The sequence below is a fragment of the Rhinopithecus roxellana genome, chromosome 2 (assembly GCF_007565055.1).
Source record: "Rhinopithecus roxellana isolate Shanxi Qingling chromosome 2, ASM756505v1, whole genome shotgun sequence".
Classification (NCBI taxonomy): domain Eukaryota; kingdom Metazoa; phylum Chordata; class Mammalia; order Primates; family Cercopithecidae; genus Rhinopithecus; species Rhinopithecus roxellana.
In genome coordinates, this window is record NC_044550.1 from 134218509 (window position 1) to 134239421 (window position 20913).

Genomic DNA, 20913 nt, shown 5'->3' on the forward strand with positions numbered 1-20913 from the left:
GGTGATGGTGATGGTGACTGTGATGGTGATTGTGATTATGGTGATGATGTGATGGTGATAGTGATGACGATATGATGGTGATGGGCCAATAATATGATGGTGATGGTGGTGGTGATGGTGATGATGATAATGGGGACAGTGATGGTGATGATGGTGATGGTGATGATGGTGATGGCGGTGATGATGGTGATAATGATGATGATGATGATGTGATGGTGATGATGGTGATGGTGATGATGGTGTGATGGTGATGATGATGATGATGGTGATGATGGTGATGGTGATGATTAAAGATGATGTGATGGTTACAGTAATGATGGTGATGGTGCTGGTGATGATAGTGATGATGGTGATGGTGATGATGGTGATGATGGTGATGATGATGATATGATGGTGATGATGATGATGGTGATGATAGTGATGAGATGATGATGGTGATGATGGTGATAGTGATGGGTGATGATATGATGGTGATGATGGTGATGGTGATGATGGTGATGACGGTGATGGTGATGATAGTCACGGTGATGATGATGGGATGGTGATGATGGTGATAGTGATGATGATGTGATGGTGATGCTGGTGATGGTGATGATGGTAATGGTGATGATAGTGATGGTGATGATGATGTGATGGTGATGATGGTGATGATGTGATGGTGATGATGGTGATGGTGATGATGATGTGATGGTGATGATGGTGATGGTGATAATGTGATGGTGATGGTGATGATGGTGATAGTGATGACGTGATGGTGATGGTGATGATGGTGATGGTGGTGATGGTGGTGATGATGCTGACAGTGACAGAAGCTAGATTCAATTGATCACTCAAAATATACCAGGCACTGAGCTAAGAGCTTTCCCTGTGCTTTCTCATTTCATTCTCACAGTCACACCAGGATGCACTAGTATTATCATCATCCCAGTATTAATCCCATTTCACAGGGGGCACAGAGGATTTAGGAACCTGCCCGAAAGCGTCTCAGCTGGTAGAAGGCAGAGCTGTGCTGGAATCCTCCATCATCTCCACTCTCATTCCTGCCTGCACCTCTGAGTGTGAGCGTCTTGCTCCACTCCAGTGTTGAAGGCTCAGCATTCTACACTCCACAGGTTCCTGAGTTGCAACCCTACTCTGCTGATGAGAGACCGAGGCAAAAGTGGCTGGCAAAAGTGACCACACTTGATGGGCAATTTATGGAACTTTCAAGAGAAGTGTGCTGTGCAGGCCAGCCTAGAGTGCAGCATTGAGAACTGAACTCCACATGAGGTGCAGTTCCCCTGGGCCACTGGGACTTTTATAAGAGGAAGCATGAAACCTTGAGAAGGTCACAGACACACATTGACAAGGATCCAGTGAGCCGATGGCATAGAATCTACTAAATCCAGCCACTGCTGCCCCAGGTTCCTCCATAACAAACTCTAACGCCAGGATCTCGAGGTCCGAGCAGCAGGCAGAAGTCACGGCTCTGGCCATGTCTTTTTCCTGGCCGGGATACTTAACAGCTGGTGCCTGTGATGATGTCACTTAAACTCCCTGGGTCTCAGCTTCTCTATCTGTTCAGTGGGTAAACAGCACCTGTCTCACAAGGCTGTCCTAAGGATTCCATGAGAAAACAGAATGGCCAAGACATGAGCAGGTACTTCCTAAATACGTAGGTACTCGTGCTATCTCCCAGATAACCATTTTCAAGAAATAGCAGGTAGCTAATTCTGAGAAGTGCGACTGTACACAGCAGCCTGCAGCGCAGCCTTGAAAGCTGAGCCCCATGCGAGGTGCAGTTCCCCTGGGCCACCGGGACTTTTACAAGAGGAAGATGGGATGAATGGAGAGATTGGGGGAAGAAGGACTTAAGCCAACAGTCTAAAGTCTGATGTTTAGGAAAATTACAGAGAGAATTTTCAATGACAATTTGCATCTAGGCACAACTTGTTTTCCAAAATTACAACAAGTTGCCAATGTGATACACTTTGTTTTCCTTTTATCTGATGAACATAAGGAAGAACAACAAACAGGAAATGTACAAGAGCGAGAATAGGAGGATAAAGCAGTAAAAAGGTCAACTAAGACCACCAATAAAGCCTTTACTAAGATAACCTGGATAAGACACACATCGTTATCCTGAGCAAATTCAGATCATTTAAAGTTCCAAGTAATTTTAAATGGATTGTCCAGGTTTGAAGATAAATTTTATTTCCAGAAAATGAGCACTCCTTTTTGGGCTACGGTTGCTCACTCATTTTTCCTTAAATGCAAATTGAGCCACAGGGGAGAAGCAGGCTGTAGATCTCTTTGTGGGAGCTGAATGAGTGCTTTCATTGCCAAAGGTAGGCTGCTACAGTAGAAACAATAAACTTTGGACTCTCATGAAATTTTGATTACATTCCAGTTCGGTCCCTTAATATCTGTGTGACAACAGTTAAAAGATGCTGTCCTCTGAGCCTCTGCTTCTTCAAATGCAAAAGGAAGATGCTAATATCACCTTCCTTCATAAGTATTAAATGAAATAATGTCTTTGCAAGCACCCAGTATGGATTTGAGCACACAGTAGGAATACATAAAATGTAAGCTTTTACCCTCCCCTCAATCAAATGAATCAATACATATCCAGCCTGCCCTTCAGAGTTTAAGAAGTTTGTCCAAGGTCACACAGCGAGTAAATATGCAAACCAGAAAGGGACCCTACCCTGTGCACTCTCTACTCCACAGTCCTGAGGCCCTCCTGTGTGCTGCTATGGGGGCTACAAAGACCATCATGTCTGGACTTTGCCCTCAAGGAGCTCACAGTCTAAAGAGGGAGAACTGAAGATGCACGCACAGAATTGCCACCAGGGAACTGTTGTCACCTTTGGTGCTACAGGTGAAGTGGGAGAAGAGGTGACTGCTTCCAGAGGAGACGGACCAGACTTCACAAGCACATACGAGTCTTGTGGCACAGCATGTTGAAGATCTTGTCTAGCACAGGACCTGGCAGTCAGCAGGAACTCATTGGAGGTTGGACAGATAGATGGACAAGAGTGAGTGGACAATAAGGGATATAAGGTAGCTGGTTAGCCGCCTGGCCAGTGGCCAGAGGGGTAGATAGATGAACAGATGGTGTGGTGAATGAGAAGATAATGGAATATGGCTAGACAAGTGGGAGAAGGTGAGTGCTAGGGTCTGAATGGCTGTGTTCCCCCCACCAAATTTATGATGAAATCCTAATCCTCAATGTGAGGGTGTCAGGTGGTGGAGTCTTTGGGAGGTAATTAGGTCATGAGGGTGGAGGCTTCATGGATGGTATTAGTACCCTAGAAGGCTCCCTCTCCCTCCTGCCCCGTGAGGACCCAGTGAGAAGGCCCTCCCCCCCACACCAAATCTGCTGGTGCCTTGATCTTGGACCTCCAGCCTCCAAAAGTGTGAAAAATAAGTTTCTGTTGTTTATAAGCCACCATCTATTTTTTTTTATAAAAGCCCAAACAGATTTCAACAATGGGAAAACAAGTGGTTTAGTAAGTGGGCTCATAAGTGGCTGTGTGGACAAGCAGCTGTTAGAATGAATGGCAAAATGATGGTGGGTAGGTGGGTGAGTGGTTGGATAGGTGGATGGATGGATGATGGGCAAGTGTGTGCATCTGAGGATGGACAGGTGGGTGGACACGGTTAGTGGATGGGTAGTGAGGTGGGCATGCACTGAATGAGTGTGTGAGGTTAGATGGAACGGGGGGTGGGGAGGTGAGTAGATGCAGTGAAGGACCATGGACAGGGCTGGCAGGGTTGGACGGGTGTACGAAGAGGAGCCCGGGAAATGAATGGGTCAAAGACTTGACCAAGTGGCTGGAGGAGAAAGAAAAAGGCAAAAGATCACTCCTGCCCTGGGTTGCCGCCACTTACCAGGCTGCAGTGACTAACAGGGACCTGGGCTCCCAGCTCCTCTCGCAGGCACTGGTTCTGCTGGGCGAGGTCCTCCACCTGGCACTGCAGGCCGATCTCCGACAGTTTCAGCCCATAGATGAAGCAGCGCAGCTCCTCCAGCTGCCCGCGGAGCTGGCGCTCTGTGGCCCGGTGCTGCTGCAGCCTGCGCGCCGCCTCCTCTCTCTCGCGCTCGCTGCGCTCTGCCCTCGCCTGCAGGGCGCGCAGTTCCGCGGTCGCCTCGGGGGCGCTCTGGAGGCCCGGGGCCGCGATGTCCCGCTGGGCCAGCAGGAGGCCCGCGCCGTGGCAGAGGTGTCGCACGTCGCGCTCCAGCCGCTGCACCTGCGCCCGCAGGACGCGTTCCTGCTCGCGCACCATGCCCAGCTGGCGCCGCTGGGTCCGGCGGCAGCGCTCCAGGGCCGCCGCCTGCTGCCCCACTGCCTGGTCCTTGCGCCGCAACCGCTCCTGCAACCGCCGCAGCCGCCACTGCTGCCGCCTGGCCACGCTCTCCTTCTCCCGGATCTACAAGTTGGCGGTGGATGAGGGCGTCAGCAAGCCCGAAGGACACGCCATGGCTCACATTGATTCTGTCTTGACTTACATTTCCGTATTTTGTGCATGGTGCGTTTTTGCATTTTGTGCATTATAATAGTGCATCAAAATATTATCTCTTTGACTGTTTTGCATCATTTTAAATTTTGCACGGAGGCAAGTGTCTCCCTCACCTCATCCACCCTAGTCTGGTCCCTGCACCCTCAGGAGCTCCCTGAGTCCTGGAAGGGAGCTGTGCAGGTGGCAGGATGGCCATCAGCGAGTGCACATCCTGAGGGCCGCTGGAGATGTCCCGATACTGCATACATCCGCATCTGAGTGCACACAGCTGCTCCGGAGCCTCCCAGGTGTCCCCACTTCCACCCCAGAACTGCCCAGAGATCCCCATTTCCTATCTACAGGGTCAATGCTTGGCCCACCCAGGGTCAGCTGGCTCCAGCAGGTGAGTCACGACACCAGTGCCACAGCAGCTGTCATTACTGTGGACTCTCCACCTGGAGGGAGGTATGTTACTACTTCTGAGGGACATTCAGAAGTGACTTGCATATCATGCAGCTAAAATTCACTGCGGCCAGGATGCCAAGCGCCTTGTACCTGACTCAGGCCTTTTCTTCTTTCATCTGCCCACCTGCCTGGCCAGGGAACACATCTGCCTCTTCCCACCCATGGGCCATGAACTGGACTGGGGTGAACCACCCACGGCAAAAATTAGAGTTGTTGCCTACTTTTCAGAATTAACTCCAGCAAAGGGATAGAACTGCCTCTACATTAATCTTTCAATTGCCAGCACTTGCTGCTGCTCTTCTGCCAGGGAGCTTCCGGAAAACAGAAACAAGCTAAGAGCAAACGTGAAAGAGGAAACCTGGGAACAGCTCAGACAAGCTTTGTTTGATAGTTCTGGGGAACGTGGGGCAGATAAAAGTTGGGGTCAGATTCCCTGGGAGGAGAATTCTCCCGGCCTTCCTGAAGGCATGTATTCTGTAATGATCTTTGCATGGTGCCCGGTGGAGGGACTTCAGAGCCCGGATGGTCTGCCTTTGACAGCTTTCAGAATGACCGCAGGTCACTACGGAAACAAGGCATCTTCATATGCAAATGCTTACTGGAAACATTGACAGCAACAAAGCAAAACTGCTATTTGGTACATACAGGTGCGAAGGGCATGGAAAACTTGCTCATGCACTCCTGCAAAACTCGCTTCAAATACAAATGTTTGCAGCGAGAGATTTAGGGTTAGAGGGTTGGGGGCTGGGTGGCAGCTGAGCCAAGGGGCAACTGAGAGATCCTAAGCAATTTTGCTATCACTTTGAACATCTGCTGCCCATCTGGAAATGGAGTTTTGTGACGAGTCTTTCCCAGGAGCATACACAGCACGAGACAGATTTAATAAGACGACGCATGTAGAAGAGGGTTTAGTGTTCCCCGGCAGAAACTGCTGGTCCCTGCAGTACCTTTCACTCCCTAACAGCGTGTCACTTGCTGTCACCCTCATCTTTTGCCCCTTATCACATTGTGAACATCATTACAGGGCTGGGTCCAATTCACCTTGGAAATTCTATATGCACATAGGGCACAGCTCGAAAAGTATTTATGACAGCATTTTCCACGAGACATCACATCAGTGGCAGAGGAGTCCCACTCAACACCACTCTACCTGTGTTAAAACTCCCCTCAGGATGGTAATGAGGAGGTACTATGAGCCAAGGAGGAGAAGTAACTCGATTTTCTGCACCTGAAGTTCAGTATAAAGGGAAAAAAAAATTCCACTAGGATATCTCCCTGGCATCTCAAGGACTATTTTCAATTTAATTGGAATCCTTGTATTTCCACGTCTGATTCTATTTCAGCAAATAGCTATGCCAAGTGCTTTTGCAGCTTTTGACAGTTTCTCACTGTAAGAAACATGTATGAAACACCTATGACCATCATGCCCATTATACACACCTGTGTACAGCTGACACAAGTTTCTCAAAACAGCACTCCCTCTAGCACATGTGATGTGCTTTTACGTTTCTTAGTCTCTATTGATTTGATTTTTCAGTGCTAGTTGTGAGCCCCTGAATTGAATTGATCTCACCTCCCACAGATGGGTCGCAACCTGCAATTTGAAAATCCCTGGCTGCATTCTAAATAGCAGCAGGCTAGAACAGGATGCCTCCAGGGACTGTTGGACGGCCGCATGCGGCTACCTTGGAGTTTTGTGGTTTTTGCCTCTGCAGCCTTTCCTAAAAATGGCCTACCCTCCAGCCCCATCATCCTTCCCCTGGAACATTTCAGTAATGGCTAATAATTATAAAAGCAGATAGTGTCATTTAAATACCTACTGTTGGGAGTGTTTTACATGTATCAATTCAACCCACACAACAATCTGAGGGGGTTGGTACTATATCATTCCCACTTCACAGATGAAGAAACTGAGGCCCAGAGAGGTTAAGTCACTTGCCCAAGGTCACACAGCTAGTGAGTGGCAGAGCCAGGGTTTGGCTCCAGGCCTCTGCCTCCACAGCCCCCGACCCTTAACTGCTCACTCCTTCTCCAGGGAGCTCTCGAACTTCTCCCCCTGCCTCCGCCATCTCTCTCTGCCATGCAGGGAGAATGGCATTCCCCAAACGACCATCTGACCCCGAGGCTTCCCTACTTAAGTTCCCTAAAGCTTGTTCCCATTGTATTCAGAATTGGGCCATGCTGCAAAGTTGGCCATCTGGCCCCTCTGGAACTTTCCGACTCACCCACTCCATCCCCAGCATGGCCGTATCCTCTGTGTTCTCCCACACCTCTGTGCTATGGCCCATGCTGTCACTCACGCCTCACAGGCCCTTCCCAACAAGGCCCAACTCACACGGCCTCAGCTCTCTGTAGCTCTCCTCAACTCCCCCAGCCCCCTGAACACACCCTGGGGGGGTTCGCACACTCCCCCATGTCACCCCGCATCCACGTTGAGAGTTATTTGTTTTTTATCAGTCTCTCCTATCTGCATAAGAGCTCCAGACCCCAGGAGCCCTGCATCAGCCAACTCTTGTCCTCAGGCTGTGGCCTGGAGCTGAGGTCCTCAGGCACAAGAGCTTCCAGCAAGTGTGCAGCCCCCACAGAGCACAGCTCCCACCCCCACATTCCTGCACGCCCCAGGCCCTGCAGTCACTACCATGCACCATGAACTTAGGATCTCTCTAACCTTCCTGACTGGGCTCTCCCAGGTCCGCCCTATACTTTGTCCACCTGCAGCTGCTACTGAGTTCCAGCAGCTCTGCAGTCCAGGAAACAGGGACTGGAAAGGAGAAGGAAACGTACCTGGCTGGCCAGCTCCCCCTGCAGCGCTGCCAGCTTCTCCTGGGCCTGCAGGCAGGCGCTTCTCTCCTGAGCCACGTGGGTGGTCAGCTGGTCCACCTTCCGGAGGAGTTTCCTCTCTGACAGCTCCAGCTCCTGAATTCTGCAGCATGAAAAGCAGGGAGGCACTTGCTCAGGGTGCAGTCAACATGGCCTAAGGCTTTTGCAGGGGCCAAATTATTATTATTATTGTTTTTGTCATTTGGTCAATTCAATGTTCTGGCAAAATTACGTTTTGTATAATATTCATGCATATAGTTCTAAAGATTATCTACAATACTTCAAAGACGTTATTTGAACAATTAGGTACCATGCATCAGAAATCTTCAATGGCCTCACACCGAAGCCAGTAATTGCAGATTCAGGTAATGCCAACTAAGAGTGCCTGAGCTTGAGCCATTTAGGCTAAGAGCTTTAACTTGGTGGTTTCAATGAATCCTCACATTACCAGCTGCAGGTGGGTTCTGCTACCCCTACTTCACACATGAGCAAATAGGATCAGAGGGGGCAGACTTTTGCCCAAAGTCACACAGCATTATAGAATCTAGTTGGTCTTACTTCCGGACTTAGCATTGTCAGCCTCTGCTCTGCTGTCTCCCATTTTAGCTACGTTCTTATAAACCTAAGGAATGATTGAAATTCAGAAAAAGATTTCTACAACTGAAAAGAATTAATCTCTGCATTACTTACTCTTCCAGATGAGAAGCTGGAAGTGGCTTAACTGTCTATTAGGAATGGCTAAGTCACAGGAAGGCTTTGCATGGTCTTGCAAACACACTGGAGCTATGTCACAAGCAGACGTGAACCCAGACTGGATGTGAACCCTGACTGCAGCTCTGTGGGAGGGAGACACAAGCAGGGTAGGGGCAGAAAGTCCAAAAAGAAAGCCCGGGCTCCTGGACCGATGGGGAGAGAAGGCACTGAAATGATTGGCCTGTCTCCCATTGTGCCTAGTTTCCAAGTCCCCTTAATATGTCAATATTGCCTCTATAATAGAAACCATGATACACATGAAGGTGCATTCACAGTCTCCGTGCCTAAGCTCTTCATATCCTCACTCCTCCCCAAGTCCCCGCTGGACACCTGCACATCCAGGACAGATACTGCTGCCCTGAGTGAAGAACTAGCTTTGCCTGCCGGCTCTGCCATTCACCAGCCATGGGGTCTTAGCACGGCTAGCTCAGCACTATGACCCTCCGTAACTTTATCTATAAAATAGAGGTCATTAACCTTGTTCAGTAGGTTTTCATGAAGATTAAATTACATGATGCATTATTATTAATGATAAGGCCAAGAGTCCCTCTCCTATTCCAGTTCTCATGCCCTGAGGAAAGGTCTCAAGGGTGGCAGACCAGAGTGTGCTTTCTCGTGAGGATCATAATCAAGCTCCTTCCAAACTGGACCGCAGGAGCAGCTCCAATTAGCCAGTCAGGCTGAGTGCTTTCCGATGAGTTATATGATATGGGGAGATTTGCTAGGAAAAACAAAAGCCTTTCTTTCTAGTCCTGAGACCAGTCTCTAACAATAACTATGAGAACAGTAGTTAATTCTGATACGATTCCTAATCTTAAACGAAGCAGAAAACGACAAATTTCACTCCTGCAGGGCAAATTTTGGCCCCAAGTTTATCCAGGCCCTAATCCCTGGAACCTATGAATGTTACCTTAAAATGCAAGAGAGACTGCAGATAGGATTAAGTCAAGGATGGTGAGATGGGGATGTGGACTCGGATTCGCCGGCTGGTCTCTAAGACCAATCACAAGTGTCCTTGAGAGAGGGAAACAGAGAGGGTTGAGTCTAGGGATGGCTGTGTGGCCACCAATGCAGGATTGCATGGAGCTGGCTCCAAAGATGGAGGCAAGGCCGGGAGCCCAGGAATACAGCTCTAGACCTGGAGAAGACCAGGAAATGGATTTCCCCTCCAGCCTCAGAGAGGGCTTGGCTCCACCGACAGCTCGACTAGCTCAGGAAGACTGATTCCCACTCCTGGCCACCAAGCTTGTGGTGACGTGTTACAGCAACCGTGGGAAGCTAATACACTCACAAATATGACATTGACAGTGCAGTATCACTGTTCCCCAATTAAACCAATAACAAATGTGGATGATACTTTTAGTGTGTTTTTAGTTTTTTTGTTTGTTTGTTTTGGTTTGGTTTTTTGAGATGCAGTTTGGCTCTTGTTGCCCAGGCTAGAGTGCAATGGCACAATCTTGGCTCACTGCAACATCCACTTCCCGGGTTCAAGTGATTCTCCTGCCTCAGCCTCCCGAGTAGCTGGGATTACAGGCAAGCACTACCATGCCCGGCTAATTTTGTATTTTTAGTAGAGACAGGGTTTCTCCATGTTGGTCAGGCTGGTCTTGAACTCCCAACCTCAGGTGATCTGCCCGCCTCGGCCTCCCAAAGTGCTGGGATTACAGGCACCGTGCTGGCCTAGTATTGTTTTAAGGATTAATTATGTTAATACTTGTCAAGCCTGTGAACAGTGGTTTGGTACTGAACAAGTACTCGGTAAGTGCTTAGCTATTATTAATTTTACGGCATGTAGATGAGGAATAAATATGCAAAATGATAGTGTTATGAAGATGGGAGTGGGATTTTCTTCACATTTCTAACAAAGATGTTATATTATTTTGAGAAGAAATACTTTCGTGCTTCAACTCTTTATTTAAAGCGAATCCAAGACATACTACCTGGCTTTTCCCCGCTAGACCCAAACACATTGTGACATTCGCCTGAAATCCGTGCTCAGAATTGTGCTTTCAGACCCTGGCCTCAGCTTTCGGCAGCCCTGAATCACTTAGTATTTCATCCCTCAGCCTCAGTTTACTCGTCTGTCAAAGGCGCTGATGTCACTCTATGCATCACAGGGTCCAAGAGAGCCAAGATGGGGCAAGTATGGGAGGGCTTAGCCCTGTGCCAGCTCCCTTTTCTCCTCCCCTGGCCCCTCTCCTGCAAGATGGTGTACCTCATCTTTAAAGAGAACAGAGGATGAGCCCTCGTTCCCCCACAGGCCCGGTCAGAGGCCCCTCCTCCCCATGGCTCATGGTGTCCCCCTGGGCACTCTGTCTCCCCCTCCCATGGAGGGGTCTCCTTTGGTTGGGGTTCCCTGCCTGTCTTCCTGGGGTCCACTGATCTTCTGGTTTCCACCACCAACCTTTCTAGAAGATTTGAATGTACAACCCTGTGTGGGCCTACGCTGCTAGTCTCTCAGGCCAGGGCCCTGCCTTTCCCAGCTCTCAACACCCAGGACTTCTGATATGGACTCAATGCATCCTTGCAGAGTTCCTGTGTTGAAGGCCTAACCCCCAAGTTCCTTAGAATGTGATTATATTTGGAGATAAGCCTTTTCAAAGAGGCAAGTTGAAAGAAAGTAATGAGCGTGGGCCCAGATCCAACCTGACTGGGGTCCTTGTAAAAGGAGGAGATGAGGACACAGACACACACAGAGGGATGACCATATGACAACACAGGGAGAAGGTGGAGTCCACAAGTCACGAAGTGAGGCCTCAGGAGAAACCAACCCTGCCGACCCCTCAAGCTTGGGCTTTTGGGCTCCAGAAATGTGAGAAAATAAATTTTTGTTAAGTCACCCAGGTCTGCAAATAATGTCATTTCATTATAACGCTGATGAGAAAAAAAAAGATTCCCAGCCAGGGCCACTGTCTATGTGGAGTTGGCCCATTCTCCCCATGTCTGCGTGGGCTTTCTCGGGGTACCCTGGTTTCCTCCCACAGCCCAAAACTGCACATTAGGTGAGCTGGCCTGTCAACACAGTCCCAGCCTGCGTGAGTGTGCGCGTGGGTGTGAGTGTCCTGTGCACGCCTTGCACCCTGAGCTGCCGGGACAGGCCCCAGCCACCTGTGGCCCTGAACTGGAACAACTGAGTAAATAATCATCTTACTTGTGTTTTTTTGAGTCTTTCTTAAATTTAAATTTGTTTGAGTCTTTCACATTTATTTCAATGTTTAACATTAGAAGTGGTTGGGGTCTTTATTTGAAAGTTTGGTGATGTTTTTGTGACCTGAAATATGCTGTAGGAACTTAACTCTTATTTGTATCAATTAGCCTGTGGTCAAATAACTTTTGTGGCCGGGCGTGGTGGCTCACGTCTATAATCCCAACACTTTGGGAGGCTGAGGCGGGCAGATCCCTTGAGGTCAGGAGTTCGAGATCAGCCTGGCCAACATGGTGAAACCCTGTCTCTACTAAAAATACAAAAATTAGCCTGGCGTGGTGATGGGTGCTTGTAGTCCCACCTACTCGGGAGGCTGAGGCAGGAGAATTACTTAAACCCAGGAGGTGGAGGTTGTAGTGAGCCAACATTATGCCATTGCATTCCAGCCTGGGTGACTAGAGTAAGATTCTATCTCAAACCAAAGCAAAATAATAAACAAAAACAAATTGGTTTTGTTGTATGTTGCTTCACTTAGTCACAGTTTCCAAGAACCTATGGACAACATTCAGTTGTGCTTTGTCATGGCAACCCAGGCAAACTAACAGAACTTAGTATATGACTCTTGGAGGGTAAGTGGGTTGCTGAATCAATGAAGGAATGGGCAATCACATAGAGTAACAGAATAATTTCTCTGATTTGTGAATTTCTTCATGCATAAAATTTCACCAAAGGGAAGAAAAGTGAATCACATGTGCATCCACATTCAATGGCCTGCCTTTACTGAAACAAAGGCAAGAACAAGAAAATGGGGAAGTCCTACAAAAATCCAAGGCATGCGGCTACTGGGACATGAGTAGCCTGTCAGAATCGATCCCCGCCACCACTGCACTGTGCTTCCATGCTGGGTGTCTCTGATCTACATGCAAGGCCTAACCTCGTTCTGCCAGTATGGGTGTCAAGACATCGTCAGGAAACAGGATGGGCTTTAGAGAAAGACCTGGATTCAAATGCCCCACCTTGAGACCAGGTCAACTTCATCAGGCAAACAGAGCCCACACCAGGAAGTTCTACAGAGAGAAACGGATGCAGAGAACCTATTTCAAAGATGACAGCAGAGTCCAAAGGCCAGACAGAGATGACAAGCAGCCTGGATTAGCAACTGCTGGAAGCCACCTCTGCCCTGGGGGCTGGACGGTCACACAAGGAAGAGATGCTGTTACCAGGGCAGGGCAGAGCAGCCAGGCCACCTAGTAGGAGCTGGGACCACAGAGGAAGACGAGAGTACGTCTGAGTTACAGCCACAGTGGGAGATGTCACTGTGGGAATAAGAACGACTTTATTTTAAATGCTAATCCAGCACGTGACTCTTGACTAACCCTGAGTCCACGAATGCCTCCAAGATGTGGACTTGATGTAGTTCTCTTTACGTAGAAACACCTATTCGTAGTGAGTTTCCTCCAAAACAACCCCTGTTGTTGCAGAAACCATAGGCTGTGATTCCTGTAGCCACCTATGCAAGCCTTCCAGAGCACATATGCTTTTTCCCCAGAGTATAAGCCCTGGGTTGGGGGTGGAAGGTTTGCTGCATGGATATCTATTTGTCTGGCAGCTGCCTAAAATCATGCTTCTGTCTGCAAGTTCCCCTAAAAAAATCACCCCAAACCGACAAACTGGATTTGTCCGCCTCTTTCTTTGGTTTCTCAGTTCCTTCTGTACTTCCAGGTCACTTTGTACATATGACCCTTTCATGGAACAGTCACCCAGAGCAGAAGAGAGGGAAAAGACCTGGCTTCTCCCTGCCTCCCTCCATTTCAGGGCCTCCCGTTGGCTGCACCTAAATGGAAGCTTTTGAGCAGAGGAGCCCAGGCAGCCTCACCTGCAGGTACACAGCCGAAGAAGGAGGGCGGGAGAAGCAGAAGGCAAGTGACTGCGTGGGCAGGTTACGTGCCTTCGGAGAGACGGTTTCCCCAACTGTGTGGTGTGATTCAACACACCATGGTGACACACTCTGATGGCCCTGGGGTTTGTGAAATACACACAGAGAGATCAAAATGGCATCGCTACCTGCTTCTCAGCCCGGACTCTGATGTCACGTACTTGTCCACCGCTGCTGACAGCTTCTGCTGGGAGGACTCCAGCTGCCTCCTGAGGGCCCCCGTATCCACGTCTGGGCGACCAGCTGCTTCTTCCTGAAGACATGCCTGCTCCTCAGCACTATCTTCCATGTCCTGGAATATCCAAGATGTGTCAATCTTCACATCAACGTTCATTATGTCGAACACTTCACTGCTGGGGGCTCTGATGACATAGCTGAAACTCTTCTCAGTCCGTCCCTTAGCTGTTGGCTCCATCTCGCAAATATTTCATGGGGCAAGACTTAATAATAAAATTAAGTGAGTTTGCAACATTGACTTCCTGGAGATTTCAAGGTGGTTGTTGTGACTTCAGATTGTTCAGGAGAATATCCTTTGAGAAGGGCAAGAACAGGTGGATTATTCATGAGTGGGTGACTTGGGTTTCATCTGCACAAGCATCATACAATATGAATGAAAGCCTCTCGTTTTACAAGTCAGCATGCCAGAACCATGCGAAGCAAGAAAAAGTTGCGGAAAAATCACATGAGATGAAATGCCTAGTGATAAACACAGAGAGGAAAAATAAGATCTCCAGGTAAGGCCATCAGATGTTAGAGACTGCCAGTAGTCAATGAAGCTCATCTTTTACCACATAATGAATAAAGTTCCACACCTCCTCTCTGAGTACAGCACATACTTTTCAAGGACCTAGAGTTTGCTAGGGGAAGAGGATGGGAAATTTATGCTGCCCTGGGTGCCGTCTGCACCAGGGCCGGGGGCCTCTCCTGCCTTACCTAGTCTAATTCTCCCGGTGACCCTGTGAAGTAGGCGTTACCATGACCATTATACAGATGGTCCGATGGAGGCTCTGGAAGGTGAAGGAGCTTATCTGGGCCCCACAGGTGGGATGGGAAGTAGCAGAGTCAGGATTCAAATAAGGATCTGACTCCCAAACTAATGAGTATGTGTTCTGACACAGGAGATACAGTAATAGGTGAGCAACAAGACCCCAAAACAGGAGCAAATGCGTCCTTTGGGCACCCGGAGGAGGGGGAGGGAGCCCCAGGCTGAAGAGATCGTAGGAGGAATGGGGGATTACAGCAGAGAGAGGTGGGGAGGGGACTCACCCAGGTGGGGAGCATCCTCAGGCCACTGCCCCGCACAGAGAGGCAGGACAGGTGAAGGGAACGGGAGGACCAGACTGAGCTGGCCCGGTGGACACACAGGAGGAGGAAGTGGGGAGTGAGGACAGAGGAGACTGGGTGCCATCCTCTTACAGGAGCTCAAGGACTCTGGCGTTTCTGTGGGCCCCTGGGAGAAGGGAGGTGCCTGGTCAAATGTCATTTTGAGGATCGAGCACTCTGGGTTTGCAGGAGCAAGATGGAGGCAGCTGAACCTGTAGGAGGAGGCAGCACCACCGGCCAGGCCTGGTGCAAAGAGGCGTCAGGACCAAGACAAACAGAAAATAAGAGGCTTCCGTCTCCCTGTTAAAAATAAGAAGTGTCCCCCCTCCCTTTTCTTAGAGCATTTACTTTAGAAAATTTGTAAGTTCTTTCTTTGTCTCTTTGAAATATGTGTAAATCCTTTTTAAAGCGAAATAAGCCTTTTGCCAGCTGTATGACCCGGGAATGTTTTCCTGAAGGACCTGGGCACCGCCTCTTTGGGATGTAAATTTCAAGGAAAACAGCGCCCCTAGTGTTCAGTGGGAGGAAGGAGCCTAATTGGGCAGGCGCCTGGCTCCAAGATGCAAAACCTGTCACAGGAAGTGACAGAAGGGTGGAACCCAGGTGCAGGAGACGTTTTTTTCCCCCTTTGTATCAAACAAATTAATGAACACAGAGGGTTGCCCCAGTTGCCAGGTGAGTTTAGGATGAACCATGTGAAACAATGACACTATCAAGTCCTTTTCCGTAGGGATGAGGGTGAGAGAATGTGTGCGTGGATTGTGCCTGCCTGGCTATACAAAAGGGTGAAACTTCTTTCTGTCTTTGCAGTCTCTCAGTGGGTTGCCTGTAATGCATCTCATATCTTGGTTTAATGCTTATTCAATAATAAAACTTTTTTTTTTTCTTTTGTGATGAGGTTTTCTGCGCTGGGAGAAGCTTTTGTCTTTAATCATATTTTTCCAACAGTGGCCAATGTCTTGGTGGCCACAAGGGGTTTCAGTGGACCTGGGGCGGTCAGAGGCGGGGGGCGGGGGTGCAGTGGAGCCACTCAGATCCCAGGCGCTGGGACCAGGCTGCCTAGGTTCCAGGCCTGTCTCCGTCGCTTCTCAGATGTGATTTTGGACAAATTACTTAACTTCTCAAAACAAAAGGAGGGTAAAAATCGTGCCTAAGTGAAGAGCTGTGGAGGAATAAATGAATCAATCCCTGCAAAGCCCTCAGCAGAGCACCCGGCACACACTAAATACAGCATGCTGTCTGCTGGGTGGGGGGAGACGCAACACTGTCCAGCCGTGTCCAGCTTTCAAGCCTACTTGCCACATGATCCTAGGCAAGTGACTTGGCCCCCTGCAAGATGAAACTGAGAGCAGTCCCCACTCCCTGGTGTGGCGATGACTAACTGAGCTCTGGGGAGGTGGCGGGGGGTGGTGGTTGGTCCTGTATCTGCACTGCACCGTGAGCCCCGAGGAACATCAGCCAGGAGGAGCCAATGCAGAGCAGGAGGATTGAGTGACAGCTGAAGGCAGCAGCAAGAGACTGAAAGATTACCCCAGGCCCACCAAGGAGGAGGAGGTGTTCCAGCCCTTCCTTGGGAGCAGCCCTGAGGGAGGGCACGTCCTTCCTTCTCGCCTAAGGACAGTGAAGCAGGCAGGGCCTCTCCAGGGAAGTGTTCTTAGGTTTTTTAGGTAAGTCACGGAGGCTCTTGGGGGAAGAAGAAGGTGGAATAGAGAAAATCGTGGCCTGCCTATGGTTTACCAACCTCTGTGGTAGCCTGGGGTGGAGATCTAAGCCTGCAGCCCCCTCAGAAGTGACAGGGCCTGGACAGGAGAAGGGGACAGATTGATGTGCAGATGTAAGGATGTAGGGTTCTGACCCCTTGGGATCCTTGGGGAGGTTCCCTGAGACTGAGGGTGGTAACAGGGAGAACACAGGCTATGGAAGAAATCAAGAGTCCCCGTTTCTACTGGAACAACAGCCCTTGAGAGTTGGGGGAAAGCTGGGAGGGAAATAAGGAGGTCTGGCCGTGTGAAGACCTGGGCTCCACCCTACTTCAGAGCCGGAATCTGGGGCGTAGAGAAGGGCCCTACAGAAGGCCCCAGGAGTCCCTACAGAAGGCCCCAGGAGTCTAGACAACCAGGCGGGGCGGGAGGGAAGAAGACCCCACAATGGCATATTTGCCATTTCCCACCCAATTTGGCAGACCCCTGGCAAACCCTGTTTAAATGTGAGAAAATAACCAAATGTCAAACTGGCCATTGTTTGTCCTGGGAGTGTCAGACAGGACTGCTACTGGTTACAGAGGGGTTACGGCCGGCGAGGAAGACGCGGGGGCCACAGTCCTGGACGCTCCTGGCGAATAGAGGAGCAGTGGATGGGGGCAGATGTTGAATTTACTTGGGAAGGATGGGGAAGCCAGAGCTAAAGCGGGGCATGCAACCAGCCAGGGTGAGCCTTGCCCCTGACTGGGGGAGAGGCCCGCCCACACACCGAGCTGGGGGCAGGCTGTGTAGGATTTCACACCCTTGAGCGTGAGCCGACTCTCAGGGCATCCGTGTGAAGTGCAAAGCCCTTTTCATCTAAGTTGCTCGGCACGGGCACTGCGCTTCAGCCAAAACACGTGCGGCCAACTGCAGACCCGGAAGGGAAGTGGGGTTCGATGAGAAAAGCCTCACACCCATGGGGTAATGACCTCCCAGTTTACCCAGAACCTCCTCCATTTTAAAACAGGAAGTCCTGTGTTCCCAGAACCCCCCGCCGTCCTGGACAAATCAGCCCGGCTTGTCCCTGCATAACTGGTCTCCCGGCCTCAGCCCCAGCCTTGGCTCCTCAGCCCGCAGGAGGCTGCCAGAGTGGCGGTGACAGAACGCAGTCTGACCCCTTGACTTCTCTGCCCCAGAGAAGTCCCTGGTCGCCTTTGGCCTACAGAGGATTGAGGTGTAAGAGAGAGAAATGGAAACCTGTGTTTGCACCACGGACATCTCTGTGCCAGGAACATTCGGGGCTGGCTCTCCACTGAACCTCCCAGCTGACCCGTGGGGAGGGCTATGCTAAAGTGTGGAGCCACACTTCTCCTTTCTACCTGAGGAGGTGACCTTGGGTTTCCCAGACTTTGTAACTCTGCTGCCCTGGAAACCACATACGTGTTACTAGACAACAACATCCAAAGCCCTGGCAGATATGCCTGACCTGTGCACAGGGCTGTGGATGAGGGGTGAGTGCACTGAGGCATAGCACAGCTCTGAGGCTTCCTGAACACTGGGGTCCTAGCAGCCAGGACTGTGCCTAGCAGGGAGCCGGGAAGCCATGGCTGGGACTGTGACAAGAAATACTGGTTCCTAACAGGGACTCTGGATTTCTCTGCAGGGAAACCCCCATACCTGCCAGTGTGAGCCTCATGCTTCATCCTGCCCTGCCTCCTGGAGGGCCAAAGAGAACGGGTCCTGGTCCCGGGCCGGCTGTATGGACTCCTCTGAGGACAACTCCCAAGGAGAGAACAGAGGATGCTATGTCTCCCACCAGTAGCCACGGTGGCCTGTGGGAGCCTGCGGGTCTAACCCTCCAGCTCAGACCTCTCCCAAGGCCTCACATGGGAACTATCACCACCATTCCTCAGAGCAGCAAGGACATTGCCAGTGTCTGCAGCAGGAAGAGGCCAGGCTGGCAGGGACAAATGGGTCTAACTTCAAAGCCAAGGCCATTTCGGTCACATGATCTCAGTGGGAGAGCCCAGCAGACAGACACTGCCCTTTACTCGCTGAAGGATGGGGACAGGCAGGCGTGAGGACTGTGCTCCTGCAGTGGCTGCAAGAGTGCTGGACCGACATTCCAGAGACCCATGGGTGCCCCTAGACTTCTGCCCGCAGAAGTTAGCACAGCAGTGCATCCTGTGCTTCCCGGCCGGAAAGAGTAGGCGTGCCTTTGTTTTCACTCACTGTGTGATCCCACTCTCCCATCGCCCCCTGGGCTGCTAGGATGCCTATGTTTTCAACCGACATCAGTTTGTCTGTATTTCACCAAGTGTTCGTAAGTTATGGAGGCTGAGCTAGTGGGTGCTTTGGGGTTTTGATTTCAAAAGAGAATGAGTAATGCTGGGCCATCCTGGTGCATTTCTGCTTAGAGATAGATCCTGGGATGTGGTGTGAGCAGCGCTCCCCAGCTGGCAGGGCCCTTTCTGTGCAGGGCACTGTGTCCTTCTCCATCTGTGGATCTGGTCTTCTGAGAACTTCTAGCTCTTCTGTCACCCTCACCCCATGAGTTCCCTCAACCGCCTAAATTTTAGTTGTTTCCCTTTTGTCCAAAGGTCCTTCTCACCAGAGACCACAGACCTGCTCCTTCTACCTGATGAGTAGGGCCTGAGCCCGTCCACCTGCAACCAGCTGAGCATGACCCGGCCTGGCCTTCAGCCGGCTTTTCCCATGCAGACACAGCCAGCCTCCTCATCACCTTCAGTCTTCTGTTTCACTTCATCTATTCTAATTCCAAACGTCTTCCTGTGCAGAAGTTTGGGAGAGGCATCCTGTGAGCAGGTGGCTTCTTCTGGAGATGCCCCCACCCCACCCAGCCTAGAACAACAACAGGAACATCATCGGAAAGGAACTTGGGAAATTTCATCCTGGGCTGACCATCCTCAGCTGGTGTCTGACTCTCTGTAGCTGCCCCACTCCATCCGCTCTCCAGGGAGGCCTCCAACACCCTGACAGCTCTCCTGGCTCCATCCAGGGGTGGCCTCCCAAGGCAGGAAGAGCTCACTTCCTCCCCACAGTGGTGACAGCAGGACCTGGTCTCGGGGCCGCTGTGGAAATGACCTAGTTCCTGCAGGTGCTTCAGCGTCTCCTCCTTGGCAGCCCCTTGCAAATCACGACCGAGGTGCAACACAGGCCCGAGTGTGGCCTGGTTGGTGGTCATGTCTGCTCTATCAGTCCTCAGTTCACCTGGTCCCAGGGATAGTCATGCTCTGAGACTTTTGCCGTGTCACACCCACAAGAGTGACAGAGCCCTCGGCCTCCCCTCCGAAATCTGAGGTCCCTGGGGTCGGCTCCTCCATGATGGGCAAGGCTCCAGCCCCTCATCAGAGTCCTGCCCTCTCTCTCTGGCTACCAGCCGCTAAATCCAGCTGTGAACAGATTCAGAGGTTTTGCTGACCAGGACTTGAACTGGGGTTCACATTACAAGGACACTTGCAAGTCGCGCCGGCAGACAAACTCTGGGACGAACACAGCATGGTTCGTGGAGATTTATGTACACAGGGCAGAGACGGCACCCACCTGGGTCCAGCTGGACACGCACACTGTGGCCTGGGGAGGCATCTAGCGTGGGGATGAGGACTCGGGCCTGTCCCCAGACAGTGCAGTGGCTGCCGATCCCTTGGTTTCTGGTAATTGCACTTAGTTTCCTGGCATTCAGGTCTCTGCCCCCTTGGGCCTTCAAGGTGCCAGAGCTGGGACATGGATGTGGCTCCAAGTTTGACAAAATCCCCATCGTCCCTGCAGAGTCCTTACGGCTTGGGCTGGCCAGGACCCAGCCATGCGTCCAAAGGCTTCCCCTTAAAGCTATTGTCAAATATACATAAATTCTGTTTGCAGTCTCTGGACTTTGAATAGCTTGTTTCGCTGTTGAATTTGGTTTGAGTGGGGTTGGGGTTGCCGTAGGGACTCAGTTTATTCCATAAACTCTTTTTCTATCCTGAAAGATTAAAACATAATTTGAAACGACACAAGAACCAAGGGTTAAAATGACTGGAGGATCCCTTGGCTTTATCTGCCCCCTCCCCCCACTGCTGTCATGAACACCCCAGCTGAGCCCTGAGGGACCTTCCTCCACAACCCAGGAGAAGCAGCAGCAGCAGCAGGATCAGATCACCCATCCCCCAACACCCACCCACTCCCTGTGGCCACCCCCCCCCCCGATCAGATGGGACTGAGTGTCAGCTGTCCTCTAAGACCTGAGATCCTTCCTTTACTCAGTCCATAAACATTGAATGAATATCGACCATGTGTCCAGCACTGTC

At 50.6% G+C, this 20913-nt stretch overlaps 1 protein-coding gene across 1 annotated transcript in view; it reads right to left on the reverse strand.

Moving 5' to 3' along the window:
• Nucleotides 1-20543, reverse strand: part of C2H4orf50 (chromosome 2 C4orf50 homolog) — a 69358-nt gene extending 48815 nt beyond the window's left edge. Inside the window, exons 1-4 of the mRNA XM_010370049.2 lie at nucleotides 18284-20543; nucleotides 13730-14131; nucleotides 7732-7870; nucleotides 3874-4413 (exon numbers count right to left, since the gene is read on the reverse strand). Coding sequence (XP_010368351.2) covers nucleotides 3874-4413; nucleotides 7732-7870; nucleotides 13730-14016 — 966 coding nt within the window. The 5' untranslated portion in view covers nucleotides 14017-14131; nucleotides 18284-20543. The remainder of the gene's footprint in view (nucleotides 1-3873; nucleotides 4414-7731; nucleotides 7871-13729; nucleotides 14132-18283) is intronic.
• Nucleotides 20544-20913: the final 370 nt, after the last annotated feature.